Raw genomic sequence first — 27,803 nt, 5'->3', positions numbered from 1 at the left:
GCTGTGCCTATTTGGGAGAATCAGCCCCAGAACACATCCATCAGGGCCCTGGGCCAGCCACCTTCTTGCAACCTTGCCCACTTCACAGGAAGGTTGTAGGGATGGCAGAAAGCACTTTGTACACATCCCTAACTGGGGCAGCTCAACCCCTTGCTCTGCCTTGGCCTTGGTCCAGCCACCCTTGGCCTTCCTCAGAGTCCACCTCAAGCCACCAGGACTTGTAGTGGGGCCCTTGGTGGGGCTCAAAGGTGGCAATGGATTCTTTCTGTCCAGAGTGTACCTTCCCCCACTAAACCAGCCAGGGGCGCCGACTTATAAAAAATATTGGGGGAGCCCATGAATAATAAATAATGAATAATAAATGAAAGCTCATGAATAATAAATAAGCTCATGAATATGCAAATAAAGTGGTGCCGCCTCCTCGTGAGCGAATAGGGGAGAGCGTGCTGCGCCTATTAATCAGCTCCGAAGGAAATTGGGTGGAGCTTTTGCTCGGGAGGGAGGGCAGGAGGCATGCAGCCCGACCCTGTGCATTTTGGGCTGGGGGAGGGGCGGCGATGGCGCTCTGCTGGAGGGGCGCCCGAGATTATTGGGGGGGCGGAGCCCCCCCAAACGAATTTTTGAGGGGGCTCGGGCCCCCTCAGGCCCCATGGAGTCGGCGCCTATGAAACCAGCTAACACTCCTCCAAGTGGCTTCTAGCCTTATTCAATGAAAAGAAGAGGGCAGCCTACATTTCACTTTACATCTCTCTCTCTCTCTCTCTCTCTCTCTCATCTACACACTCAAAGCTTGGCTCTCCCTTGGGGAGAGTGCAGGACAGTGCAGGAGCTCAGCCTTTTTGGGTCCGTGTACTGGGCCCTATCCTAGCCAGCCAAGTGGAAGAAGCAGGTTATTGCTTTGTTGAGGAGGGTCTCGGCACAGAGGGCAGTTGTCTGCCAACATACTCCTCATTATTATTAAAAATGTTAGACAGGGTTCTTACAAGGCACTGCATCTCCCCCAGCATAGCCTCCACCTTGCTGGCTCTGGTCTGGCGGGCAAAGGTGGGTTGGTCTCCCTCTTCCCTCCCTGCACAGGGAGTCCTCAGCCGCACAGGAAGATGCCTGTTAGGCGTGCATATAAATGGTTTAAAAACAAGCACTCAGCTCAACAGAGATTTCCAAATATATCACTTAGAAAAATGAGAGAGAGGCGAGGTTCTTTAAAGCCCAAGAGTAATGCTCCCGTTACTTGAAAGATGCATAGTTGATGAGAAAAAGGACAAAAGTCAGCTACAGCAAAAAGACCTGAACAGCCCCCTGTGTTGTTTGCGTGGAGCACGTTGTCCATGGGGGATAGAAGCCCAGAGACAGGGAGAAAAAGAGAGAGGCAGAAGCCCCTGGCCAGGGCTGCCCTTCAGCCCGGGGGAAGTCGCATGCAGTGCAGTGCCTGCCAGTGAACAGTGCAGGCTGTGGCACTGAGTGGAGGAGCTCCCAGCTCACTCGGCATGTGGATGGTGCTAACCAAACCCACCCTGCTAATGATGCCGCTCCCATCCACGTGCGAGCATCAGGACCAGGGCGGTGCTAGGTGGCCACTTGGTGCTTTCCAGGCGAGCTGGAGCTCTGTCCGGTGCTGCTACCACCTGGCCGAGCCGCATCAGGAGGCTCTGGTGGCAGCAGCAGGCTCTGCCAGGGTGCCAGGGTCTCCCCCACCTTGCTGGGTGCTGGCACTGGGCCAGCCACGATGGGCAATGCTGCCACTAGGTTCATGGCACCCTTGGCAAGTGTGGTGTGACAGAGGTCCCTCAGCACGGTCACTGCTTGCCTGGTCTAAGCCCTTGAAGTTGAACTGAACTGATGGCAGAGGAGGGGCAGCAGCACCCACAGCCCACTTGGTTCGCCTTGCGGGTGTTCCCAGCAGGGCCCCCCTCCCAGCCTGCCAGCAGTTCAGATCATCTTCATGTTGAACTTCCTGGCGCCCCCTTGCCCAGCCGCTGTGGTTGGGCCGTCCACCTTGCGGAAAGAGTACTCCACAGAGAAGTGGTTCTTGTGCTGCCCACGGCCTCGACTCCAGACAAAGAGGAGGAGGAAGCAGAAGAGCACCACACCCAGGAAGGTGATGCACCCCATGGCAGTGGACACCAGGATAGTCTTGAGGTCAAGTGTGAACTTCAAGAAGACCTGTGTGCTGTTGTGCAAAGTGTCGTTGAAGTCACTGAGGTGCAGGGTCCGGTTTGCATAAAGGGCTCCGTTGGCCAAGTGCCCCTTGATGGTCAGCGTGGCAAAGTATGTGTCGTTGCCACCGGCATTGCTGGCGATGCAGATGTAGGTCCCACTGTCTTGGACTTGTGTGTAGCGGATCTCCAGCGTCCCACTGGGCAAGACGGCAACTCGCCCAGTGCTCCTGGTAGTGATCATCCGATGCTGAGGAGAAACCCAGACGATGGAGGGGGTGGGCTCTCCGTCCGCCTGGCACAGGAAGGACACAGCCTGCCCTTCGTAAGCAGTGATGTGCTGGAGCTTCCGGTCCCTGATTTTTGGCTTTTGGCAGGTGAAGTACTCAAAGAGCACAGAGTCTGGGAAGTCGCGCAGGGCGTCACCCTGGATCTCGGGTGGTGAGGAACACATTGGCGGTTGGCCGTTGAAGTTGAGTGTCTTTCGGCGCTGGAGGATCCAGAGGAGGCGGCAGTCGCAGACTAAGGGGTTCCGGTCCACCCTGAGTGTCTCCAGAGTGTTGACAGAGTGGAAGCTGCTTTCCTCCAAAGTGGACAAGAAATTGTTGGAGAGATTGAGAAGGCGGATTTGCCTCAAGCCATACAGCGCCTGGGGCTCTACCAAGGCCAACAAGGCACCCACCATGTGGAGCTCTCTGAGCCGGATGAGGTCCCGGAAGGCGCCCTTGGGGACTGTGCTGATGGGGTTGTAGGAGAGGTTCAGGTACATTAGATGCCCCAGGTTCCTCAAGGCAGCTGTTGGGACAGCAGTGATGTTTGTGTACGTGATTGAGAGTGAGGTGAGGTTGAGTCCTTGGAAGCCATTTGGTGATATGTCCTCCAGGAATGGCCAGTTGTCAATTTCTAGCTGCCAGAGGTTGCAAAGCTTTTTGAAGTTTTGGTCTTCCACTGTGGCAATGCTCAGGTGCCTGAGCCGGAGGGCCTGTAGGTTCTGGAGGCGAGAGAGCGACTCTGCGGAGATGTCTGTCAGGTTGCATTTTTCTATTGTCAGCTGCTGTAGGCCCAGGAGGCCGGAGAAGGCCTTCCGAGAGACATAAACCAGGTCATTGTCCCCAAGGTCCAGGATCCTGAGGCTCCTCAGGTCTTGAAATGTGTAGTCCAGGAGGATGACAATCTTGTTCTCGCTGATGTCCAGGACGGTGAGGTTGGAGAGCTTGGTGAAGACGCCCGGGGAGAGCAGCTTGAGCTGGTTGCCACGAAGGCGCAAGACCTGCAGGTTCAGGAGGTTGCTGAAGGCACCCGGCTCTACACTGGCAATGATGTTCTCACTGAAGTCCAGCTCCTCCAATAGTGGAAATGGGGACAGGTCCCCCGAGTTCAGGCAGCGGATGCGGTTCTTGTTAAGCTCCAAGATCTTGGTCTCCGTGGGAATCCCCTCAGGGATTGCGGTGAGGCGCTTGCGGTGGCAGCTGACGGACTTGATCTGGGGGATGCAGTCACAGCGTGCTGGGCAAGCCGCCACTGAGGCTGTACTCAGGAGGACACAGTGAAAAACCAAAACCAGAAAACAGCAGCAGCATGTCATGGTGCAGTGCATGGTCCTACGGGCATCCTACCACCTTCCCACACACCTGCAAGAGAGAGGGAGAGGAGGGAGTTACAGACATAGATGCAGCTGCTCTGGCAGGCCTCTGCCATGGGAGCCCCTGCCCCCCCCCGGCAGCTGCACCAAGGCCATTGGCATAGCCAGGATTTTTGTTATGGGAGGCAGGACTTACTTAGGTGGGGCAGGACTTTTCTGGTGGGTGGCAGAACCAATGGGATTGGGCAGTGAAATATTTCTTTTGTTTCACTTGATCTAGGGGGCAGTTGCCCCTCTGCCCCCCTTGGCTACTGAGACACATAGCAGCAAACAGGCCATGGAGGAGCAAGGAAAGGCAGGTGAGTTGGTGGGGATGAGACCAAGCTGAGTAATACGAATCATTAAAACTAAAGTGCGCATGAGGCCCAGGCGAGAAGAGAAGAGCCTTCTTTAGCCTACCAGTTTCACTTCCTTTGAGGAAGAAGCCACCCCACCCCCGGGCTCTCGAGAGGGGAGCTGCCCTTGCCCTGTTCTGCAAGTCCCTTTGCATATGGGTGTGCCATGGCCTTGGGGTGACAGCCACTCTCCCCACAGGCAGAGCAGAGAAGATGGGAGGTGCCTTGGGGCAGAGACCCTCCTTTCCTTTGCTTGTGCCCTGTACAAGCAACCTAGCTTACACACACAGCCGCTGTACGATGCTGGCTTTGCTCTTCTGGAAGAAGCAAAGACTTTGCAGGTGTGTGTGTGAGAGAGAGAGAGAGACACCATAATTGGGATGCCCACCTGCGTGTTGAAGAGCCCCCCCCCATCTTGCCCCCTCTCCAGAACACAACCAAGCACTTGCACGTTTACATGTAGCAAAGAGGATTTTCCTTTTCCTGCAGATCACAAAATATCCTTGGCAGATTTCACATTTAAAAAACTGGTGATTGCAGAATCCATTCTTTGTAGATTATGGATTTATAGCAGCAGCAGCAGCAGCAGCAGCAGCTCACCCTTGAGGAATAATACTGCAAAGCCCCCTCTTTAGGCAGCTAAAAATAAATTGGACTCATTTTTTCTTCCCTTTTCAGGGAGGGGAAGAGAAGCAGGAATTTGTTTTGCAGCCATTTAATTTCCTCCTCCCTTTCTTATATAATAACTTAGTGTACACTGAGGTCTTGAGGGTGGGAAGCAGAGGGGACTCAGGTGGTTCTGACTCAAGTGCAGTCCGGGTGGCAGAAGGGAGGACCCCTTCCCAAAGAATCTCACTGAGTTAACCTAGAAAAGTCTCTCTCTTCCTCAGTGGTCCTCTAATGTAAAATCAAAGGACAGGAACTGATCTCCCAGCACTGCATATTGGCTCCCACACTCTTCAACTTTTACATAAATGATATGATGGATCAGCAGGATCTGGAGCAAACACACTCCTTCAGATATCTGGGAGTTCTCTTCACTGAGACGCTATTGTGGAAGGGGCACATTGAGGCTACAAAACTCAAAGCGCAGAAAGCTTGTGGCCAGTTACTAGAACCTGTGCTGAAAATTTTGCCAGCAAAGTGGTTTCCCAGATGCTCCATGGAGTAGCGATATGGGGCATGGACCTAAAGGCTAACAAAGCCTTAGAAATAGTGCATAACGAATTCCTCAAGAAAGTGTTCTCACTCCCCAACGGGACCCCAGCTGCTGCTCTTCTTCGTGCTGAAGCTGACGTGACAACAATACAGGCTAGAATTGCCTAAATTTGCCTAAATTATGTGAAAAGACTTCAGTCTCTTTCAGAGGAGAGATTCCCCGCTATGTCTTACACAGGACGGGAACAGACCAAATGCTGGAAGGTTGGCATCCAATGCCTCTTGTCCCAATATCAATTACAAATCTTCAGGTGACCACGAAGATGGATAAGAGGCACTTAAGAGACTGTCTCCTTAGGTCCGATGCAGAAAGCAATCTAACCATGATTGCTTCTACCAAGAGCTCACCATGGTTTCCACTTATCAAAACCGAGCATGCCTGAGCCAGATACCTGACAAAGTTCCCACTTGGTGTACTAAGAATCGCTTTTACAGAACTACGATTCCAATCGATGCCCTTGGTGGTGTTGGATGGGTGGTACGGCAAAGTACATTATGAAGAGAGATTCTATCCATATGGACAACCCTGCGTCGAGGACCTGTGCCATTATTTATTGCAGTGCCCGTTATACATAGACCCAAGAGACTGATTTATAAAACCTGTTTACGAATGGAAGACATTTGAATAGGTTGGAAAGGGTGAAATGGCTGCTGAGTGACACCAACGACTTTGTTACTTATAAAGCAGCACTTTATGTGCTGGCAGCTAAGAAGATCAGGAGGAAGGAACTAGACACAATAGTGATCAACTGCAAAGGGGATTCGGATATTTAATTTGGCACATCTTAGCTGAGAATCTTCTGCTATTCTATTCCATTTAATGCAACAAATAATTTTAGTAGCCATGACCATGGTTTTATTGTATATCAGTGCCCGAATATTTTTATGGTTATTGGTGTGTGTGTGTGTGTGTTTCGTTCTCCTTCTGAATGATGCCATGGCCTATGGCTAATGCAATAAAAAGTTTAATTGGAGATCTCCCAGCAAGAGCATCAGAGATGGGAGAGACTTCTAAGGGGGGGGGGGTCAAGAAGAGCCCAGGAACACGAGACGGGGTGTGTGTGTCAAGGGCCAGGAGCAACTAGATGCTATGCACTTGCCCCAAGGTGACTGGCTTCCTGCCTCTACCCTCTGATGTGGCTGAAGGATGGTGGGGAAGAGCTTGGTGTTGTGCACTTGGGCCTTAGTTGTTGTCAGACAGTGTGGGGGGTTGTTAACGACTCACAATATCTTTCTCTTTCCTTCATTGCCTGCATTTAAGCTGCCAAATCTTCCTCTACCACCCCACACAACTGTGTTTTCCTAGGAATGGTAAAAAGTGTTGCAAATACAGACTGGCAGCTGGAAAATTCCTCTGCAGATGATTTGGCTGCTAGAGCCATGAATATTAGTCTTTAAAATAAATCTTATGACTAATTTTCTGAGCTCCAACCAGGGTAGTTGCCACAAACAGTGCATTTCTGGTCCCATCACCTCCTGGCAAATAGAAGGGGAAGAAATGGAGGCAGTGAGAGATTTTACTTTCTTGGGCTCCATGATCACTGCAGATGGTGACAGCAGCCACGAAATTAAAAGACGCCTGCTTCTTGGGAGAAAAGCAATGACAAACCTAGACAGCATCTTAAAAAGCAGAGACATCACCTTGCCGACAAAGGTCCGTTTAGTTAAAGCTATGGTTTTCCCAGTAGTGATATATGGAAGTGAGAGCTGGACCATAAAGAAGGCTGATCACCAAAGAATTGATGCTTTTGAATTATGGTGCTGGAGGAGACTCTTGAGAGTCCCATGGACTGCAAGAAGATCAAACCTATCCATTCTTAAGGAAATCAGCCCTGAGTGCTCACTGGAAGGACAGATCATGAAGCTGAGACTCCAATACTTTGGCCACCTCATGAGAAGAGAAGATTCCCTGGAAAAGACCCTGATGTTGGGAAAAATGGAGAGCACAAGGAGAAGGGGACGACAGAGGATGAGATGGTTGGATAGTGTTCTCGAAGCTACCAGCATGAGTTTGACCAAACTGCAGGAGGCAGTAGATGAGAGGAGTGCCTGGCGTGCTCTGGTCCATGGGGTCATGAAGAGTCAGATACAACTAAACAACAACAATGGGACAACAAACATACATGCCCAGGTCATTATGGCCAATGAAAGGATCCTGGATCTGCATTTGAATTGAGGTTGGCTGCTGTCCCATGAAACTAATGCTCTGGAGATGCTTTAAAGAGGAATTGCAGGAAGGGGTGTCATTAGCACAGTCCTCCCATCAGAGTACCGTACTTAGCTGCCCTTTTGCAGAACAGCCACTTCTTTGGTTAGGAGCCATGGCAGTCAGAACAGGTTCAAAGGCAGATTCAATTTGTTTTGTGGACACATCCTCAGTGACTGCCTTGCGTACTTTGCCAGACAGCGAAGATGATCCCAGGGGCCGCCTCAGAAGGACTCAAATCGAAGGATCCCCAAAGGCAAAGCATTATTCTTGAACAAAGGAGGTGTCTATTTGCTTTTCTGGTAATAGGGAAATCCCCCCCCCAACCTCATTTCCTCCTCCTTCTCCTCACCCACAGCCTGCTCATCTGTTCTACTCTTGGTTTTGAGCTCTCCAAGCATGTAATATGTTCAAGAGAATTGGTCCTCCGGGGTCAACAACACTTTGCTTCCAACAGAATGTGCTTTTCTGCCTTTTAATTCATATTAACATTTCTCTTGGTGTCCAGGCAAGAAAAGGCCCTTAGGGGCTTCCTGCCCAGCAGGAAGAGGGGCTGGAATTTGAGCGGGGGGGGGGGCAGTTGGGGAGGCTTCTCAGCCCCACAGGCTCTTCTGCCTTTTATCTGACCAAGTATCTGGTGGGGGAGGAGCAGGGAGGGAGAAAGCAAGGGAATGCACCTAAGCAAAATTTTCTGTCGCAAAAACAAAGCGAACCCCCCACTAGGTACAGATGTCCTTCCTGCTTCTTAAGTGCAGCCTTGTGCTTACATTTTGCTGACTTCCTGGAAGGAATCCCAAGGTGGGTCCACCCTTTCCAAGGCAGGGTGAATGTCAGCTAGCTTGATAGGCTAGGCTTAAGTGGAGGAAGAGGATGTGGCTCAGCAGTTCCCAGATCTGGAGCGAGCCTCTGTGAGCCCTCCCTCCCTGGGATTCCCTCCCTGTTGAAGCCCTCGTCTATCCTAAAGGTGGAGAGTGAGGACCAGGAAGGCATCCTGCATTTGTCATCCAGAGGGGCTCAGGTCCCAAATGCTGCCAAGGGGGCTGCACTCCAGGTGGAATGGGCTGTGGTGCCTGAAGGAGCGCACCCCCCGGGCCCTCATAGCACCTGGTAATGCAGGCCTTTATCCAGCAAGTGAATGATGGGGGGGGTTGTGCCCCCTGGATCTTTGCTGGAAGGAAACAAAAGTGGGCTCAAGTTCTAGAAAGTCACCCTTTGATCACCCCTTCAACTCCTAGCCAGGGACTCTCACATTCTTGGCTGAGACTGGAAGCTGTTGCTTTCATTGCCCCCCCCCCTTGGAGTTCTGGGACGCGAAGGGTCTTGCCTCTCGCACTATGATTTGGGTTCTGGAGGACCTTGCAAGCATCAAAAGCCCCTTGGGCAAGCAGTGATGGTTCCTGGCATTATTCCTGTGGCCACCATCTGGGACCCGGGTGCTGCATTTGTGGAGACACCCCCCCCCCCCGTCTCTTGAATCAAAGATGGATGTTTGATCCATCTTTTAGATTTAGGGGAGCTAGTCTCAAACGTTTGTTGGGGGAGACCTAGGGGTTTTTTTGGGGGGGGGGTATTTGTCCTGTCTTCACGCTTTTTATGATGGAGGACCACTGTAGCCACCCCCAACGACACGTTCTCAAGATGGAGGGGGAGGGAACAGCTGCAGTCGCCTGCGGTTCCTGCGCAATGTTTGCCATCTTGCCAAAGGTTGCAGGCAGCTTTACCTGCAGCAATTGCATGTTGATTGCCCTCTTAGAAGACAAAGTCCAGCAACTGGAGGAACGTGTAGCTACGCTCCAAAGAATTAGAGAGCTGGAGCTCTTCTTGGAAGCAACAGAGCACACCGTCTCCACCAAGGAGGAGACAGGGGACTCCCCTGAGAAGGAGGCTAGTTCACCAACACAGGAGCCAGATATATGGAGAAACGTGACTCAAAGAAGTAGGAGGCCCGCGGCAAGAATATTACTGGCCCAGAAATGGAAACAAGAACAAATACCAACGTTGGAGGAGTGGAGAATGAAGCTGATAGACTACGCAGAACTTGATAAACTGACTGGGAAGATCAGATATCTACGAGATCAAAAGTTCATCGAGGACTGGGGAAAATTAGTTGAATACTGGGAATGTATAAGTGATAATGGAATAACGCTAGTGGCATTTAGAGAAGCTCTGTAACAGCATAAGAAATATTGTAAATATTGTAAATATTGCCCCCTCTCACAGAGCATGGGTCCTGCCACCACATCTCCTCTCTCGGCAGTTTGTGGCAGCAGGTACAGGGAAGAGGCCCTGGGTCTGCTGCCAAACAAGCATCCCCTTTCTTTTCCTTCCTTCCTTCCCTGCCACACTGAGCCTGTCAAGCTGACGCCCACCTGAAGAAACGCTTCTGAAAAACCAGATATACTTTCTGTCACTGGATGATGCTATTCTGGTCTCCATTTCCCCTTCCATGTTCCCCTCACAGGCTGAGGGATGGCAGGGGGCTCCTCCTCCTCCTACCCGGAGTCAAGTCTTTGCAGGACCAGAACCAGCTAGCATTATGCCAAGCAGTTTGGAGCAGCCCAGAGATGTTCATGATGAGCAGCCCTTGGGGGCAGGCTGAGTCAGGCAAGAGTTTTGCCTTGACTCCTGAAAGACCAGCAAAGCTTTGGAAGGGCATCACTTCAGGGGCTTGAATTGCAAGACTGAAGTCCTATCATCCGCTGCCTGAATCAGGATAGCAGGTTTTATTCCAGTTTTTGGATGTTAATTAGCTAGATGGTTTGTGAATGGGGATAGATTGTTTTTTTTTGTATGTCAGTTCCTTTTAATTTCTTCCTTCATGCTACACCTATGTGTATACACCCTGGAATCCTTTGCACTCCCAAGTATTTTACATTTATTTGCAGTAAATAAATGTATGAAACAAATACTTGCCAGCTGTCAGAAAACCTTCATCCCCCGCCAAAAGCTGATTTGTTAAACTGGTTGGTCTTTCAGGTACTGGTGTGGAAATGTCAGCATTGCTCTGGCTTATCTGGTCAGCGCTGAGGATGTGCAGGGGGTGCTGAGACTGGGGTGGGGGGCCCTGCAGGTGCCCCATGGCCCCATGGTTGGGAGGGAGCCTCCGTGGCTCCTGGTGCTTTTGCTGCAATAGACCAACATGACTACCCCTCTGGAAAATGGTGGGTGTGAACTCTGGGAGGTTCACTTCATTCACTGCAAGCCTTGCAAGGCAATAGTGTCCCCCTCCCCAAGGCTCTGACAAATACAAAAACCCACTGACAAATACCCCTTCCTCTTGGTTCATGTGGGAACCAATGACACTGCAAGCAATAGCCTCCAGAAGATCAAAAGAGACTACGAGGCTCTGGGCAGGAAATTGAAGCAATTAAATGCACAAATTGTCATCTCATCTGTCCTCCCAGTTGAACGACGTGGCCCAGGGAGAGAGGGGAAAATAGTGGAAGTGAACAGCTGGCTTCGCAAATGGTGTAAACAGGAACGGTTTGGATTCTTAGATCACGGACTGCAGTTTCTTGAAGATGGACTTCTGGCAAGCGATGGGCTGCACCTCACAACGGTTGGGAGAAATGTTTTTGCCAAAAATCTCAGAAACCTCATCAGGAGGGCTTTAAACTGACTAATGTGGGGGAGGGAGACAGTGCTCCTGAAGGTAGGAGTCTATCAATTGATGAAGATGATCATCCAAATGTCATAGACCAAATGGAACAAACAGCACGCAGACCTAGTGGTGGGAGGAAAAAATCCTTAAATAAGAGACACGGGGGAATGATTAATGGACTTCAATGTCTGTACACTAATGCGCAAAGCATGGGAAATAAACAAGATGAGCTTGAGCTCTTGGTACAGCAAACTAAATATGACATAATAGGCATCACTGAAACCTGGTGGGATAAGTCCCACGATTGGAATGTAATAATCGAGGGATACAATCTATTTCAGAGAAACAGACCAGACAAGAAAGGAGGAGGAGTGGCGTTATATGTCAGGGATGTGTATACCTGTGAAGAGATCCAAGATTTAGAACCTCAAAGCCAAAGTGAGAGCATTTGGATCAAAATTAAGGGAGAGAAGAATAACAGTGACCTCATTGTGGGAGTTTACTATAGATCCCCAAGCCAAACGGAAGACATAGATGATGCCTTCCTGGAACAGATGGCCAAGCATGCAAAAGGAAGGGAGATAGTAGTAATGGGGGACTTCAATTACCCGGATATTTGTTGGATGTCAAACTCAGCCAAGAGCATAAGGTCAAACAGATTCCTCACTGGCCTTGCAGACAACTTCATTGTCCAGAAAGTGGGAGAAGCAACAAGAGGAACAGCCATTTTAGATCTGGTCCTAACCAATGTTGATGACCTGGTTAGTGGGGTAGAAGTGGAAGGATCATTAGGCGCGAGTGATCATGCTCTTCTGAAGTTTACTATACAGCGGAAAGGAGCAGCCAAGCATACTAGGACTCAATTTCTTGACTTTAAGAAAGCCGACTTCATAAAACTTAGGGAAGTGCTGGGTGAGATCCCATGGACAGTAATACTAAAAGGAAAGGGAGCTCATGATGGCTGGGAGTTTGTTAAGAGGGAGATAATAAAAGCACAACGTCAGGCAATACCAATGAGACGGAAACATGGAAGGTGCCTAAAGAAGCCAGGGTGGCTATCTAAAGAACTTTTAACTGAGTTAAGATTAAAAAAGGATGTGTACAAAAAATGGAAAAGGGGGGAAACCACCAAAGAGGAATTCAAACAAATAGCCAGCACGTGTAGACACAAAGTCAGAAAAGCTAAAGCACAGAATGAACTCAGGCTTGCTAGAGAGGTTAAAAGCAACAAAAAAGGCTTTTATGGGTATGTTCGTAGCAAAAGGAAGAACAAAGAAACAGTGGGGTCACTCAGAGGAGAAGATGGTGAAATGCAAACAGGGGACACAGAAAGGGCTGAACTCCTCAATGCCTTCTTTGCCTCAGTCTTCTCCGATAAAGAAAACAATGCCCGACCTGAAGAATTTGGAGCAAATGATTCAGCAAAGGAAACACAGCCCAGAATAACTAAGGAGATAGTACAAGAATACTTGGCTAGTTTAGATGTATTCAAGTCTCCAGGGCCAGATGAACTGCATCCAAGAGTTTTAAAAGAACTGGCAGATGTGATCTCAGAACCACTGGCAGTCATCTTTGAGAATTCCTGGAGAACAGGCGAGGTCCCGGCAGACTGGAGGAGGGCAAATGTTGTCCCTATTTTCAAAAAGGGGAAAAGAGAGGACCCAGGTAATTACCGCCCAGTCAGTCTGACATCAATACCAGGGAAGATTCTGGAGCAGATCATTAAGCAAACAGTCTGTGAGCACCTAGAAAGGAATGCTGTGATCACCAATAGTCAGCATGGATTTCTGAAAAATAAGTCATGTCAGACTAACCTGATCTCGTTTTTTGACAGAATTACAAGCCTGGTAGATGAAGGGAACGCAGTGGATGTAGCCTACCTTGATTTCAGCAAGGCATTTGACAAGGTGCCCCATGATATTCTTGTAAAGAAGCTGGTAAAATGCGGTCTTGACTATGCTACCACTCAGTGGATTTGTAACTGGCTGACTGACCGAACCCAAAGGGTGCTCATCAATGGTTCCTCTTCATCCTGGAGAAGAGTGACTAGTGGGGTGCCACAGGGTTCTGTCTTGGGCCCGGTCTTATTCAACATCTTTATCAACGACTTGGATGATGGACTCAAGGGCATCCTGATCAAATTTGCAGATGACACCAAACTGGGAGGGGTGGCTAACACCCCAGAGGACAGGATCACACTTCAAAACGACCTTGACAGATTAGAGAACTGGGCCAAAACAAATAAGATGAATTTTAACAGGGAGAAATGTAAAGTATTGCACTTGGGCAAAAAAAAGGAGAGGCACAAATACAAGATGGGGGACACCTGGCTTGAGAGCAGTACATGTGAAAAGGATCTAGGAGTCTTGGTTGACCACAAACTTGACATGAGCCAACAGTGTGACACGGCAGCTAAAAAAGCCAATGCAATTCTGGGCTGCATCAATAGGAGTATAGCATCTAGATCAAGGGAAGTAATAGTGCCACTGTATTCTGCTCTGGTCAGACCTCACCTGGAGTACTGTGTCCAGTTCTGGGCACCACAGTTCAAGAAGGACACTGACAAACTGGAACGGGTCCAGAGGAGGGCAACCAAAATGGTCAAAGGCCTGGAAACGATGCCTTATGAGGAACAGCTAAGGGAACTGGGCATGTTTAGCCTGGAGAAGAGGAGGTTAAGGGGTGATATGATAGCCATGTTCAAATATATAAAAGGATGTCACATAGAGGAGGGAGAAAGGTTGTTTTCTGCTGCTCCAGAGAAGCGGACACGGAGCAATGGATCCAAACTACAAGAAAGAAGATTCCACCTAAACATTAGGAAGAACTTCCTGACAGTAAGAGCTGTTTGACAGTGGAATTTGCTGCCAAGGAGTGTGGTGGAGTCTCCTTCTTTGGAGGTCTTTAAGCAGAGGCTTGACAACCATATGTCAGGAGTGCTCTGATGGTGTTTCCTGCTTGGCAGGGGGTTGGACTTGATGGCCCTTGTGGTCTCTTCCAACTCAATGATTCTATGTACGGAATTTGCTTTGCTTCCCCTGCAGCTCCTCCTCCGCTGCCATTTTAGAGTACTGTTGCTTCTTATGTATTTAATGTTTCTTTTAATTATTTGGTTTTATATTGCTAGCAGTTTCCTTCTCAAATTCCTCCTCTGTCACTGTAACACACACTCTTCTTAATGGTGCCCTCGGGTCCCATTAAAAAGTATTTAGCTTATTTGTTCCATTTGTCATACAGCTGAGCAAAGCAGTGAAAAAGAAAACCAGAAGCAGGGAGATGGAGCCAGGCTGCTTCCTGGAGCAGCAAACTTTCCTTTGTCCAAGCGCTCAAGTCTGCTCCTTTCCCCACTGGGAAGCCTCAGAGCAGAGCCCCAACCAGGCCCTTGGGCTCCCTCCTGTCCCCTCCAGCTGCCTCCTCCTCTCATGCACACAATGAGGCAGCACCCCATTGACAGCTCCAACTCTTCGGGGGCGTCCTGTCTCTAGCTCCCTCCACTCCCTCTCTGTCTCCTTAGCCTTCTTTTTGACACACCACAAATACCTCCCTGGGTCATATTTAATGGAAAAAGCAACCGCGTCCCCCTTTCTTTGGGTAGGACATTCCGCAGCTCACATTACGGCTAAACAAGGCGAGGGAATTGAATTAGGAGGCCGGCTGCTCTGGGAAGGGGCTTTGCGGGCGGCGGGGATTCTTTGCAAAGCCTCCGCTGATTAAAAGCTAAAAGAGGGGGATGGTCCGCCTGCCTTCGGCCAGGCTGCTCCTGATCCCGGGGCGGAGGGAGGGGGCCAAACGCCGTGCCCCCCCCCCCAGCCTCTATCTTCTGCGCTTGTCAGGCTTGGCTGCTGGCCCTCCGTGGCCTGGCAACGGACTCCAGAGACCGGCCGTGGCGGCGCTGGAGGGCTGGTCTGGGGCCCGAGAGAAGCCTCGGAGAGTTCTCGCTGGGTTGACCTCGCAGCCTGGGCTACCCTGCGGGGCTGTTGTGAAAGGCGAAGGCGAGCGGCAGCGGAGCGAAGGGCCCGACCACGGCGCCGGGACGTGCCCTTTGCTTGTGCCCCTTTGCTGCGCTCCTTTGCGGGTCCCCGTCGGAAGGTCCCCCGGGAGCAGAGCCCGCCGCCTGCGCTGGCAAGGAGGATGAGCCCAGCTGGCAGGCCGGCCAGAGAGGAGCCTGGCGGGCAGCGAGTGGCTGGCTCCTTGCGGGCGGGCGGGCGGGCGCCGGCGGCGGCAGCGGCAGCGCAACTCCCTCCGGCCGCGAGAGGCGGGCAGCAGCCGGGCCTCGGACCTGCGGCCAGGAGCGCAGCCTCTTCCCGCGCCCACGCGGACCAGCGCGCCCAGCAACCCGGGGAAAGCGCCGCACCACCTGTGGGTCCGCCGCCTCGCATCCGCTCACCTTAGCTCCTGCCGGGCATCCGCGGGGGGTTCGCGGCCAGGCCCTGGGGCGGGGGCCGCTCCCTGGTTCCACCACTGGCCCCTGAACCCCAAGGCAGGGGCTCATGGCGCGCACCCCGGCTTGCCGCTCCTCCGCCGCCCTTCCAACGGGGCAGCGGCGCGCAGGGAAGAGCAGGCGCGCTCTCTGTCCCCAGCCGACGCCGAGGGGGGCCTCTGGTAGCCCCGGGGCGGGCGGCGGAGGGGGTTGCTTCTGCAGGCGGGTCCGGGGTCGCTGGCTGCAGCCGCCTCGCCTCGCCTCCGTTCTCCTCTCGAATCAGACACAGACGGCTGCTGACAGCGAGGAGAAGGGGCGGGGGCGGAGAAGCGCGGCGGGGGCAGCGGGAGGGGGCTGGGGGGCTCGCAAGAGAAGCGCGCCCCGCGGGACTGAACCAGGTGCCTCTCCTCGGCTCCCGCAAGGCGACGTGCCCGTCTTGTGCTCTCCGCAAAAGGCGCCAGATCAAAGGGGCGAACGGTACAGATCCACGCCACGCCCCCCGCGGAGCAGGCAGCTCAGAGTTAAACTCTGGCACTAACTCCCTCCCACAGGAGGCAGCGATAGCCACCAATCTGGATGGATAAATTCAGGGAGGGGAAAGAGGGTTATCGAGGGCTTCTTGTCACAGTTGTCTCTGCCCTACATCCACAGTTTGAGGCAGCAAAACTTCCAAACACCATTTGCTGGAAACCACAGGAGGGATTCCCTTGCGAGCATCTGGTTGGCCCCTATGAGAACAGGATGCTGGACCAGGTGACCCCTCTTTGGCCTGATCCCGTAAGCGCTTCCGACGTTCTTGTGCCCCAGAAGTGTCACACCCCCCCCCCCTGTAATATGGACTCTGCGTTTGTGAGCAGGGGCTGGGCGGTCTGGATTTACCGGGTGATTTTGGAGTAGGTTAGGACGACTCCCACTTGTTGAACAAGAGGAACGGTTCGCAACATACACGTTCCAGATTGTGCTGCTGAAAATAAGAAAGTTTCATGGAGTCAGGAGTGGAAGGAACGGGGGATTCCGATTGTCAGGCTCTTAATGCTAAATGTATAGTGTTAGTCCTACTCTGAGTAGACCCATTGAAATTAATGGGCACGGCCTGGAGATTGTTTCAGAAAAGAAAACTGAGCCATTGCTTCTTCATGTAGCTGTTCCATGGCTGTGCAAAGCGAAACACAGGATTCCTCTGGGGTGACCCAGAACTTAGCTCAGACATCAGTGCTTCTTCCTTCTTCCTCATCCTGGACCACTTTTCTCCATTTACTGCCAGAAACATGGAAGCTGGGTCCAAGCATGGCAGGTGCCTGGGGCAGAAGCACCGAGGATGTAGCTGTGGGCTGCTCTGGCCTGGCAGGGGCCTCCACACAAGACAGCTTTGTATTCTGGATGTCTGACATCCCTCCTGCCTTGTAGCACCTTGTTCTCATGCTGTGACAAACCCAGGGAAATCATTTTGATGGGAAATTGAGCCCCAGTTCCTGGGAGGCCCAAACAGCAGCTGCTCCCCATATGGTCCGGACCACTGATGGGTCGATGATCCTTTCCAGTCAAATGTGGTGGGACACATTCCTTGAAGGGATGCCACAGGCCCCTCAAGAGCAGTCATCTTGCAGCACTTCTTAGGTCTCTCCCCATCACACACACCTTTGCCAACTTGATGCTGGCCATCTGCTACACTGGCTGCTTGCACATTAGATCTGAACTCTACAGCAGTAGAAATTTAACAGTTTATTGCAATGAATATACACAGAGTAGGTGACGTCTTCTAAAGAGACACATTTCAGGAGGGATCAGCACTAAAACCAGAAGCAGTGGCAGGTCAGGGGAATGAATCATAAAGATCTGTCATCTCAAGCACTTTAGCTGAAGCAGCAGCAAGGAGGAGAAACAGATTGACAAGGCCAGGCAAGGGAAGGCTCCCTCATTTGTAACCCTGAAATGCTGGGCTTGGCTGCAGCCTGAGGTGGCCTTGCAAACATCAGCACTTGCCCCCTAGAGCCCCGCCCCACAAAGCCCACTGTGCATAGGAGACCAGGAACTCAGAGCAAGGCAGTGGTGGCTAGGAGGGGTCCTACGATAAATAGTTGCCTTCTGTTTCTGCTGAGTCTGGAAGGGAAGAAATTGAAGGGTGGATCTCTCCCAACACCTCACCTTGGTGTGCCAACAAACTCTTGGCTGAAGTGGTGATGGCGGAAGCTGGAGTAGAGTTACGGCAGTTCATCCATTATGCAGACACCAGAACTTGGCACATGGCAGGACAGAGGGAAGGCAGAGAGGTCCCTCATTACGCTCTCCTTGTAATGGAGACCATTGGAAGGGAGCCCAGCAGGTTCTTCGGCAGAGAGAATAAGCAGCTCTTGCAACGTGTGCAGAGCAGGGAGCAAGTGTCCACCTAGGCACAGCCGTGCATGCTTGAATCTTTGGGAACAGGGAAGAGTCCAATGTACAAATACCATTATTGTCATCACCCACTGTGCTTTGTCTGGGGCCTGGACCAGAATTTAGCACCTTGAGAAACTCAGCGTTTGCATTTCACAAAGAACATTTAGAAATTCACCAATTTCCCAGCCCTCATGACTGTAGAGAAACAAGCCGGAAACTTCAGCTGTGTGAGGTCACAAGGTGGATATCCATGTGCATGTGTTTTTGATGCCCAGAAAGCCAAAGCAGCGTCACACCAAGTGGAGTGCAGACTCCTTGGGGGAATGGCAAAGAGCCACCAAAGAACAGCCAAGCCATCCTTGGCCACAGGCACTGAGGCTCACAGTCTTGGAGGCTGTCTCCCCGCTCCCATCCCAGCCAGCCTCAGCAAGTCATGTTCCTTCTCCCTCCTCCCATGAGCAAAAGTCAAGGGGAGATGAGAGGGTCCAAGACCACAATAACAGACTACAAAGTGAGGAAAACATCCTTGTGGACAGGGAATGTTTGAACAGGACACCCCTAACACGCTGAATGATTTTTTCTTCTTCTTTCTGTTTTATTAAATTTGCTTAGTAACATATCATTATTATATATATTCTATAAAACAAAGAATGCAGAACAAAATTCATTCATACTACAATGCCTAACTACATAACATTAATATATATGGTTTCTGAAAAAAAGGCTTACATAACAAAATCAATTCAAAATACCATCCGGTTTACTTTTTCTTTTTTTCTTTTCGTTTTTCTTTCCCCTCCCTCCCCACTCCAGCCCTCCCCACCCCGTCAGGCCTTCCTTCTTCATATCTTTATCCTTGTACACAGTCTGTTCATTCGAGCTTGTATGTTAGGGTTGGCTTCCCCTCTTTCTATCCAGTTCCTGTAAAATGCCCATTTATTTGTGATTCTTTGGCATTTACTTTCCCATCTATCCTCTACCACTATCTGTGCGAATATTTCTGACTGTACGTATTCAAAAACATAATCATTCCATTTTTCCATATTCCATTTGGCCTTTTCTTTCCATCCCAAAGCAATAACTGCCATTCCAGCTAGAATCATAATCTTGTACAACTCTTGCTTATTACTCTTTACTTTGTTATTTCCCAGTATTCCCGAAAATAACAAATCCCTATTAACTTCTATGTTTATTTGAAATAGTCCAGAAATTACCTTTATAACCTTTTGCCAATATTCCACATGTGTGAATACAGTATAGTCCTTTTTCCTGACCACAATGCCAGCATTTGGGACTAAACCCTTTCACTATATACGCCATTTGTGCCGGAGTTCTATACCATTTTAATAAAAAATTTCTACTTAATTCTTTATACTTTTCTATTTTAATATTGTTTATATTCTTCATCAATTCTTGGGCCGTGTTTGGAAGGATCGTACCTTCCTGCTCCCATTTAATCTGGATTATCCTTATCATTCTTTCTTTGTCGCTTATCATCAGTTTATATAACACCCCTGCTATCCCTTTCTCCGTTATTTGTCTTTTGTTCAGCACCATATCTATTTTCATTTCTGTCCTCATCGTTTCCTCTATTCTTTCCGTTTTTATTAAATCATAAAGTCCTTGCACTTTCAGCCAATATTGTTTTCCTATTTTTTCTAAAAAAACTTTTTTTGTAATTAAATTCCCTTCTTCATCAAACATATCTTTTAATTTATAAAATCCCTGATCTTCTAATTTCTTCCACCAACCCGGTTCCCTTTGACTCTCCTGCATATATTTTAATGGTGTCCACCTTGAGTATGTTGGCATCCATTTTGTTTTCCAATTCTTCCAAATTCCTAACGCAGTTTTCCTTGGTCCTATTGTCTTCTTAAAAGCCGTATTAATATCTCTATTAAATATCCCTTCTCTTCCTATTCCTTCATTTATTTCATTCTCCAGCCTTATCCATTTAATCCGATCCTTATATCCAATATCTATTAGATTTTTCAATTGGAATGTTTCATAATAAAATTCTAAGTTCGGTATTCCCCATCCCATCTCTTCTTGAGATGAATAATTTACTATGTCTGGGGTTCTAACTCTTTTGCTTCCAAAAATCCAATTTTTAAATACCTTATTCCATGTTTTGAACCATATTTTCCTAATGGGCAGTGTAATTACTTGAAATAAATATAATAATTTCAGTACCAGAAAGATTTTAACTGCTCTAATCCTACCTAGAATTGATAAATTCTTATTTTCCCATGATTTTATGTCCTTCTTGATCTTCCTCCATGCTTCTTTGTAATTTACACCTGGAATCTTAGCAATATTTTTAATAATATTTACCCCCAAGTATTTAATTTTTTTCCTATTGATATCCATCTTTGTCATTTTTGCAATTTCCTTCTTCTCCTCTTTATTTACATCCCAAAATAAAATTTAAGAGTTCTCCAGATTTACTCCCAATCCCGACTCCTCTTTAAAGTCCTTCAAGATTATCATAAATTCTCTTACACCCTCTAAGGGGTTTGTAAATAATAATAAGATATCATCTGCATACATATTTAACTTTATTTCTTCCTTTCCTTTCTTATATCCTTTTATCCTTACTGAGTTTCGTATTCTATCTGCCAAGTACTCCATACCCAATGCAAACAGTAGTGGTGAGAGTGAACATCCTTGTTTAACTCCTCTTTGTATATTGAATTGATCTGAAACCCCCTCACTCTGACCACAGCCTTCCGTTCTCTAAACAATTCCTGGATTGCTTCCACAAAGTTCTCTCCTAATCCTACCTCCCGCATAATATTCCATAAGAAGGCCTTATACAAATCCAATTTTAAGACCACCAATTTTCCTTTTAACCTGCTTGTTAATTCGTTTAACACATTTCTTATAGGATGGCCTATGTATCTTCCCTTAACAAATCCATATTGATCTTCCTTAATTATTTTAGGTAGTACCTTTTCCAGTCGCCTTGCCAGGATCTTTGTAAATATCTTATAGTCTTGATTTAATAGGCTAATTGGTCTGTATGACCTCTGTAGGGTCCTTTTGCGGTTTTTCAATCACTACTATTTCCGCTAGTTTCCAAGTGTCTGGGGCTTTCCCCCCTTCAAAGATATTATTAAATACTTTTTTAAGTTCTGAGCCCAGGATATCAATTGTTTCTTTATAACACACTGAATGATGTGCCCCATTTCCAGTCAGATTTCCAGTGGGTCTGAGTGGCCAGGAGAGAACCTGGCAGGGATTGAAGGAGCTTCAGAGCTGCTCTGGGGCACAAAGAGAGAGGCATCTTCCTGTGACACCTCACGCCTGGGCCTTTGATTCTGTGGCCAGGCTACAGCATCAGACGGCAGATTCCGGCAGAGAAATCCAGCAACTGACAAATTAAGTGGGTCTCTCTGCCCCGGGCTTCCCTTCCAAAATAGATTGCCAGTCCCTTTCTGGCTAATGAGGGAAGCACCCTGGGGGTGATTTGCTCTGGAAACCAAGCAGGGCGGGGGAGCTCCTCTGACACATCTGCTGCGGTTTCTGATAACCTCATTACCCAGCTGTTATTAAGGCTCCTCTTGCTTCAGGAGAGCAACCAATGCACACTGGCTTTCTATCTGAAGTCCCCCAGTGCTTAATAACAACCACCACAAGAGGGTGCCTTGGAAACCACACCAAGCCACAACCAGGAAGCAGAGCTATGGAGATCCCTGCCACCTCTTCCTCCCGCTGATAGACAGGGAACAACTGGCAACTCGTGGCAGCTGCAGCAACCTTCTTGCTCAGCACAGATCCCTAGGCCAACCCTATCCCTTAGGGAAGAGTCTGGTTCAGAAGCAGGTCACCTGCTTTGTATGCAGAAGGTCCTGGGTTCAATCCCCAACAGCACCTCCAGGTGGGGTTTGGAGAAACCCCCTCTCAGAAACCCCATCTGCCTAATTTTACACAACTCTCACCTTTTTTTTGTCAAAAGTAAACAAAAAACAAAAAACCGTTTCCAGAATGAGATGTGCTGGAGCTGCAGCCAATGCTGGAAACATTCTCAGCCCTACCTAGAGATGCCGGGGGTTGATGCTCTCCACCCCAACCCTTTGTCCTAGAACCCCAAACATGCACATGCTCAGAAGGCCTTTGTTGCATTCGCTCACAGCTGAGCCTGACTGCAGAAATAGGCTGGTCTAGTGAGCATAGATGGTATCTTCATTTTGATGGAGAGATGCTTCCCCTCCCCTTTCTGATTTAGAAATGGAGGAGGAAGAGAATTAAATTACACTGACAGCAAAAGGTCCAGAGGTGTCAGAGTTGCTTAGCAACCAGAGGTTGTGGGTCTGTGATGATAGAGCAACAGGCACCTTCTCCCACCAGGTGAGCACTGGGTGGGTAGAAGGAAGAGGCAGGCATTTTTACCTGGTGCATCACTCTGTGACCAGCAAGTTTCTGTGGATGGCCCATTTGAGTGCCTGCTGTCCCCTGGGATACTTACAAGGCAAATGCCATGCAATTACACCCCCACCCCTCACCGATATACCACCCTAGATTCACAGAAGGCCAGTCTCACACCAGACCCAAATCCCATGCAGTCAGCTTTCTCTATGATCATATCCAGGTACAAACAGGTCATGGAAACCAACCCAAACCTATTATTCCAAACAAAACCAGCCTTGCTGAAAAAACAATTTACAGATCAAGCAGCCCCAAATTCATCCAAGCAAAAGGGCAGGTGTTCTGGATGAGCAATGATGCTGTAACTGTTAGAAAATCAGGAGTCTGTGACTCTTGCTTGGTCAGTTTAAAATCCTTCTGTTGCCCACAGTGAGGCAAAGAAAGATTAAACTGCAGAGCAGACCCTGCAAGCCTGGATCCAGCCCATGCGTGCCCGGCTGAAAATCGGCTGCCCAGATAAATTTGTGAACATCTTTCAGCTTCTCCATGATAATATGACAGCAACAACTGAAGATAACAATGGCTCTCAGTGAACAATTCACAGTGAGATCAAGTGTTAAACAGGGTTGTATTATTGCCCCAACTTTATTTTTTATCTTCATTGCCATGATCCTACACATTGTTGAAGGGAAACTCCTCACTGGGGTAGAAATCATATATCAAACAGATGGAAAGCTCTTGAAAGCAAAGAGTAAGGTTACCATAACTTCTGTCATAGAGCTTCAATATGCTGATGACAACATAGTGTGTGCACACTCAGAGGATGACCACCCTAAATATCTTTGCAGACGCTTATGAAAAGCTTGGCCTATCGCTCAATATCCAAAAAACCAAAGTGCTGCACCAACAAGCACAAAACAACCCCTCTGCAGCGCCAGAAATCCAACTCAACGGTGTAACATTGGAAAACGTCAATCACTTCTCCTACCTGGGCAGTTACTTTTCCACAAGGGCCGACACTGATGCCAAAATCCAGCATTGCCAGAGCTCTGCAAGTGCAGTTTTCTTCTGATTGAAGTGCAGAGTGCTTGAGGGACATTTGCAGGGAAACCAAAATGCTTATTTACAAACAAAGCTATTGTACTACCAACCTTACTGTGTGCTAGTGAAACATGAAACTTATAAACGCCATCTCCAACTTCTTGAAAGATTCCATCAACAGTGTCTCAAAATTTTTTTACACATCACTTGGGAAGACAGGCAAACTAATGCCAGTGTGCTGGAAGAAGCAAAGATCACCAGCATCAAAGCAATGATTCTTCAACATCAGCTTCGTTGGACTGGCCGTGTTGTGCGGATGCCTGATGATCGTCTTCCAAAGCAACTACTCTATTCTGAACTTAAAAATGGAAAGTATAATGCTGGTGTTCAACAAAAGAGGTTTAAAGACTCAAGGCAAACCTTAAAACATGTAGAATAAACACCGACAATTGGGAAACACTGGCCTGCGAGTGCTCCAGTTGGACAACAGCCTTTACCAAAGGTGTCATAGACTTTGAAGACACTTGAACTCAGGACGAAAGGGAGAAACAGGCTAAGAAGAAGACACGCTTGGCAAACCCACACCGTAATCAACTCCGACCCAGAAACCAATGTCCCCACTTTAGAAGGACATGTGGATCCAGAATTGGCCTCCACAGTCACTTATGTCACTCGGCTATGAGTGACTCGGCTATGAGTCACTCGGCTATGAGTGATCGCCGAAGAAGTTGCTTTCTCCATGAAAATCGAAAGAAACATTTGCAGATCGGCTTTGTTCATCCAAACAATGCAATCAAAAGCCAGTTTTAGGTAACCCTTTCATCAGGATAAATGAAATGGTTGCAATAGTAGTGAGCTCTTATTTCTGCTTGTTGTTAAGCAGAAACAACAAACTGGTGGAGGCTTCTGGCCTCTTATCATCATGAGAAGAGACTTTGCCAAGTAAAGGCAGCATCAAAAACTGCTGGGTCAGAGGAAGAGCATTGGCTGCGCCCACCTTGACTGAAAATATAAAAATCAGGCAGTTCATTGAACTTGTCTCCAACACACCCAGGTGGGGATGCTTGGAGAAACATAGGCATTCAAGGACCAGGCAGACCTTTCAGCTCCACCCAATGGAAGCCTCCAATTTCCCTCCCTCCTGTCCCCTTTGAAATCTGATGTTGCACACTTTTCGCTTTGAGAGGTTCAACACCTTTTAGGGAAGGAAGTGCAGGATTGGCACACAGGAAGACTCACCTTTTGTTGCATTCTCCAAGTGGAAGTTTTCATCTTAGGAAAGCAGGATGACAGAAGGGAAGGAAGGAGAGATGTGTTGGGAAGATTTCTGAATTGTTTTTTTTTAAAAAATGAAATCAGAGATGTTTTGCATGTAGGACACTTCCACGTCTGGCCCACAAAAGATACATGCCTCTTTGCCATCACAAAGTATCATTCTCAGGGTCTGTGAGCTGCCCCCCCCCCCCCCCGCATCACTAAAAGGAAGATAGCAAAGCCCTCAAATGACTCTACAAGCTGCAGGCGAGAACAGATGTTCTGCCTGGGAGGTTTATCATGCCTGGAACTGATACATAAAATAGGAATGTGTTGCCAGGTCAGCAAAGCAGGTTGAGCTCCGTGGAGCGAATGGGCTGAAGCAGCCATGGACAGGCTTGTGAAATGGAGTCTGCATGGAATTATGAGTTAAGGCAGAGGGGCTCTCAGGCAGACAGCTCCCTGTCATGCAGGATTTGCCCAGCCAGAGCACAGGGCGGAAGAAGCACCACCAGCATGCTCATCACGTACCACCCCCAGCCCAGGCGCATGGAGACGTATTTGGCGCATGGGCCTCTTTCTCCACATGCACCCCACTAGCCACCCTAACTGGGTTGTGCAAATTGCCCGATAGCAAATGCAATCAGCTTCCACCACTTATGTGAGAGGAGGAATTTGCTTTGCAAGCCAGCCTGAGCATCCAACACCTGTCTTCTGAAAACACTCACCGCTGAACTGACCAAACCTTTTATCCGCTTGACCACCTACAGAGGAGCCCTAAAGCCAGATGAGGGAGAGGGTGCCTTTCTTTTTCCTATGCATCACAATCATTTATCCAGTCACTATAAAAACAAAGGAAAGTAAGACAACTCTGTGCTTATTTTCCATGCTTGGGGGTGGGGTGGGGGAGGCAGCCAATGTCTGCCAACATCCAGTAAGGAACAAAGGCAGCAGACTGAGAAGTTAGAGGAGGATTTGCATAAATCCATGCAAGAGCCAGCCTCAGATTTATGCTTTGGAGACAGCGCCATGGGAAAAGGCTGACTGAAATCAGGACAAGCCTTTTGGGAGCGAGGGATGCAGGCACTGCTTCTTCCCACCACCACTCTGATAAGAAAGCTCTGCAGCTTCAAACTGGAACCATCACTGAGGCACCAGAGATCCATATTGATCAGGATGTTTGAAGGGTAGGGTGGGAGGAGAACTAGGCTTCCAGTGGCCTACTTGTCGCTGGGTTTTGAAAACCTGCAAAGACACAACAGCCCTTCAAATTAGGCATGTGCTTTTTACAAAAATGCTTCCTTAAGTTTTTCTCTGCTCTGCTACATCAGGAAGCCCCCAGTTCTGATCTTGGTTCTGTCGCTAGGTGGCTGTGGGTTCAGCCCTTCCCTCTGCAATATGGGGGTAACATAACCCTGACCCACATTACAGAAAGGGGGAAATAGAGGAAGGTTTAAGCAAGGGCTAGTGGTGGGGTCCTCTCTGACAGGAGTGCCCAGCCAATTTAAGACACTGCTTCTGAGTTGCTGCTTTAATGGAAGGGTGTGTGTGTGTGCTCATGTGCCTCTCAGAGAGCACAAAGGTGGCCACTTACTGACCAAGAGTAGGATACTGAGCGCTCTCCTTTCCGCTTGTTGTAAGACTTCACACACACAAAACCACAAAGCCTTCCAGGCAGATGCCACCTTGGTACTTCTGGAGTGATGGAAGCAGGCAGCACAAAGGTGGCCACTTTGAGAGACCTGGACGGAGATCTTGGCCCTGGCAGGCCATGTTCCCCAACTCAGCCAAGCCCCATGGCTACTTTCCTTTGTGGGCAAGCACATCCTTCCAGGATGTGGGGTCAAAAGGGCCTCCCTACCCAGAGCTAGAGGTGGCTACTGGCACCTTTAAAGAGAGGTTTGCTTCTCATTCCCAGAATGCAACAAAATGTTGCCAGTTTCCCTAAGAATTGTTATCTGTGCTGGATAACACATATATAGGCGATGGCTGATATAGCCTCAGCAGGTACCTCTGGTCAGGAGAAGAGCCTGCCCCAACAGAGCCATCAACTTGCAAGGAGGGGGTCCAAGGGGCAGAAAGGGATGTACTTAGGAGGGGGTGAATTTGGGAGCCAAGCTCAGCAGCTTCTGTGCTCCATTTCCTTCTGGAATACTCTGCTTGACTACTAAAATAAAATTTATCACCCACCTTTTGACTGCAAAGTCTCCAAAGGTAGAAAGCAAACATGCCAAAATTTCATGAACTCCAGTAAGAACGATTTCCTGGGAAAGCCCCAGACTTTCCACTCTCTTTTACCTATCCTCTTTTACCTATACTTTACTCATTTTTTAAAAATAAAATAAAATAAAAAGCTCTATCTATCTATCTATCTATCTAAAGACAACCCCCCCTTTTTTTTTACCTTTAATTCTCATTTTTATCTTTTACCCGTACATTTTTAATTACTTTTTTACAAACAAAAAATAATAACAATAATTAGGGGGAAATATTATTATTATTATTATTATTATTTTTTAAAAAACCCCATACAATTATTATTATTATTATTTTTCCCCTCTTTCTCTTTTTAAAGCCCTTTCTTTTCTACTTGTTGGCTTGTTCTTGAGGGGGGAATCTTTCGCCCCCAGCTACGACCACCATTCTCTTTTAAAACAAAAATTTCCTCCATATCACTGCTATTGCTATTGATACTCTCCCCCTCAACTTCCCCCCTTTTTTATTTTTCTCTCCCTTTTTGCTCTCCCCTCTCTCTCTTCACCCCTCCTCATTTTTTCCTTTTATCCCACCTTTCATTTTCCATCCCCAATTTTGTTTTCTATCCCTTTTATTTTTTAAAATCAACCCCCCCTTTTTAGTCTGTTCGTCAGTTTGTTTTTGAGAGGCGAGCCCTTTCCCCCCACCCCCTCTTTTAAAATAAGACTTTCCCCCATACCATTGCAGCAGCTCACCCTCCCTCCCTCCCCTCTCCCCCTCTCTTTTCTTCTCCTTCCTTTTCCCACCCTTCCCCCTCCTCCTCTCCTTTTCTCTCCCTCCTCCCTCTCTCCATCCCCCCCTTCCCCTAAAGGAAACACATACACACATTCATATCACCCTATCATAATTTGCCCCCCTCATACTATAGCTAAAACTACTGCTGCATTCTAATACCGCTGATATTACTGTACTATCTCTCCTCGCTCTTTC

The 27,803-nt window shown here is 48.6% G+C and overlaps 1 protein-coding gene across 3 annotated transcripts in view; it reads right to left on the bottom strand.

Moving 5' to 3' along the window:
- Window positions 1–369: 369 nt before the first annotated feature.
- Window positions 370–27,803, bottom strand: part of LINGO3 (leucine rich repeat and Ig domain containing 3) — a 48,777-nt gene continuing 21,343 nt past the window's right edge. Inside the window, exons 1-2 of one of the 3 annotated variants that reach the window (XM_080988674.1) lie at window positions 24,603–24,735; window positions 370–3,787 (exon numbers count right to left, since the gene is read on the bottom strand). In XM_080988674.1, the coding sequence (XP_080844800.1) occupies window positions 1,930–3,753 (1,824 nt within the window). In that variant the 5' untranslated portion in view covers window positions 3,754–3,787; window positions 24,603–24,735 and the 3' untranslated portion in view covers window positions 370–1,929. Of the gene's footprint in view, window positions 3,788–15,545; window positions 15,807–24,602; window positions 24,736–27,803 lie in introns of those variants that run through there. The other 2 variants (XM_080988675.1, XM_080988673.1) reach the window with 2 other exon arrangements.

The sequence above is a fragment of the Podarcis pityusensis genome (genome assembly GCF_964106645.2).
Source record: "Podarcis pityusensis genome assembly, chromosome: 18".
In the NCBI taxonomy this organism is placed as follows: Eukaryota; Metazoa; Chordata; class Lepidosauria; order Squamata; family Lacertidae; genus Podarcis; species Podarcis pityusensis.
Note: the sequence above shows the minus strand (reverse complement) of the source record. Positions and strands in the feature narration are given on the sequence as shown.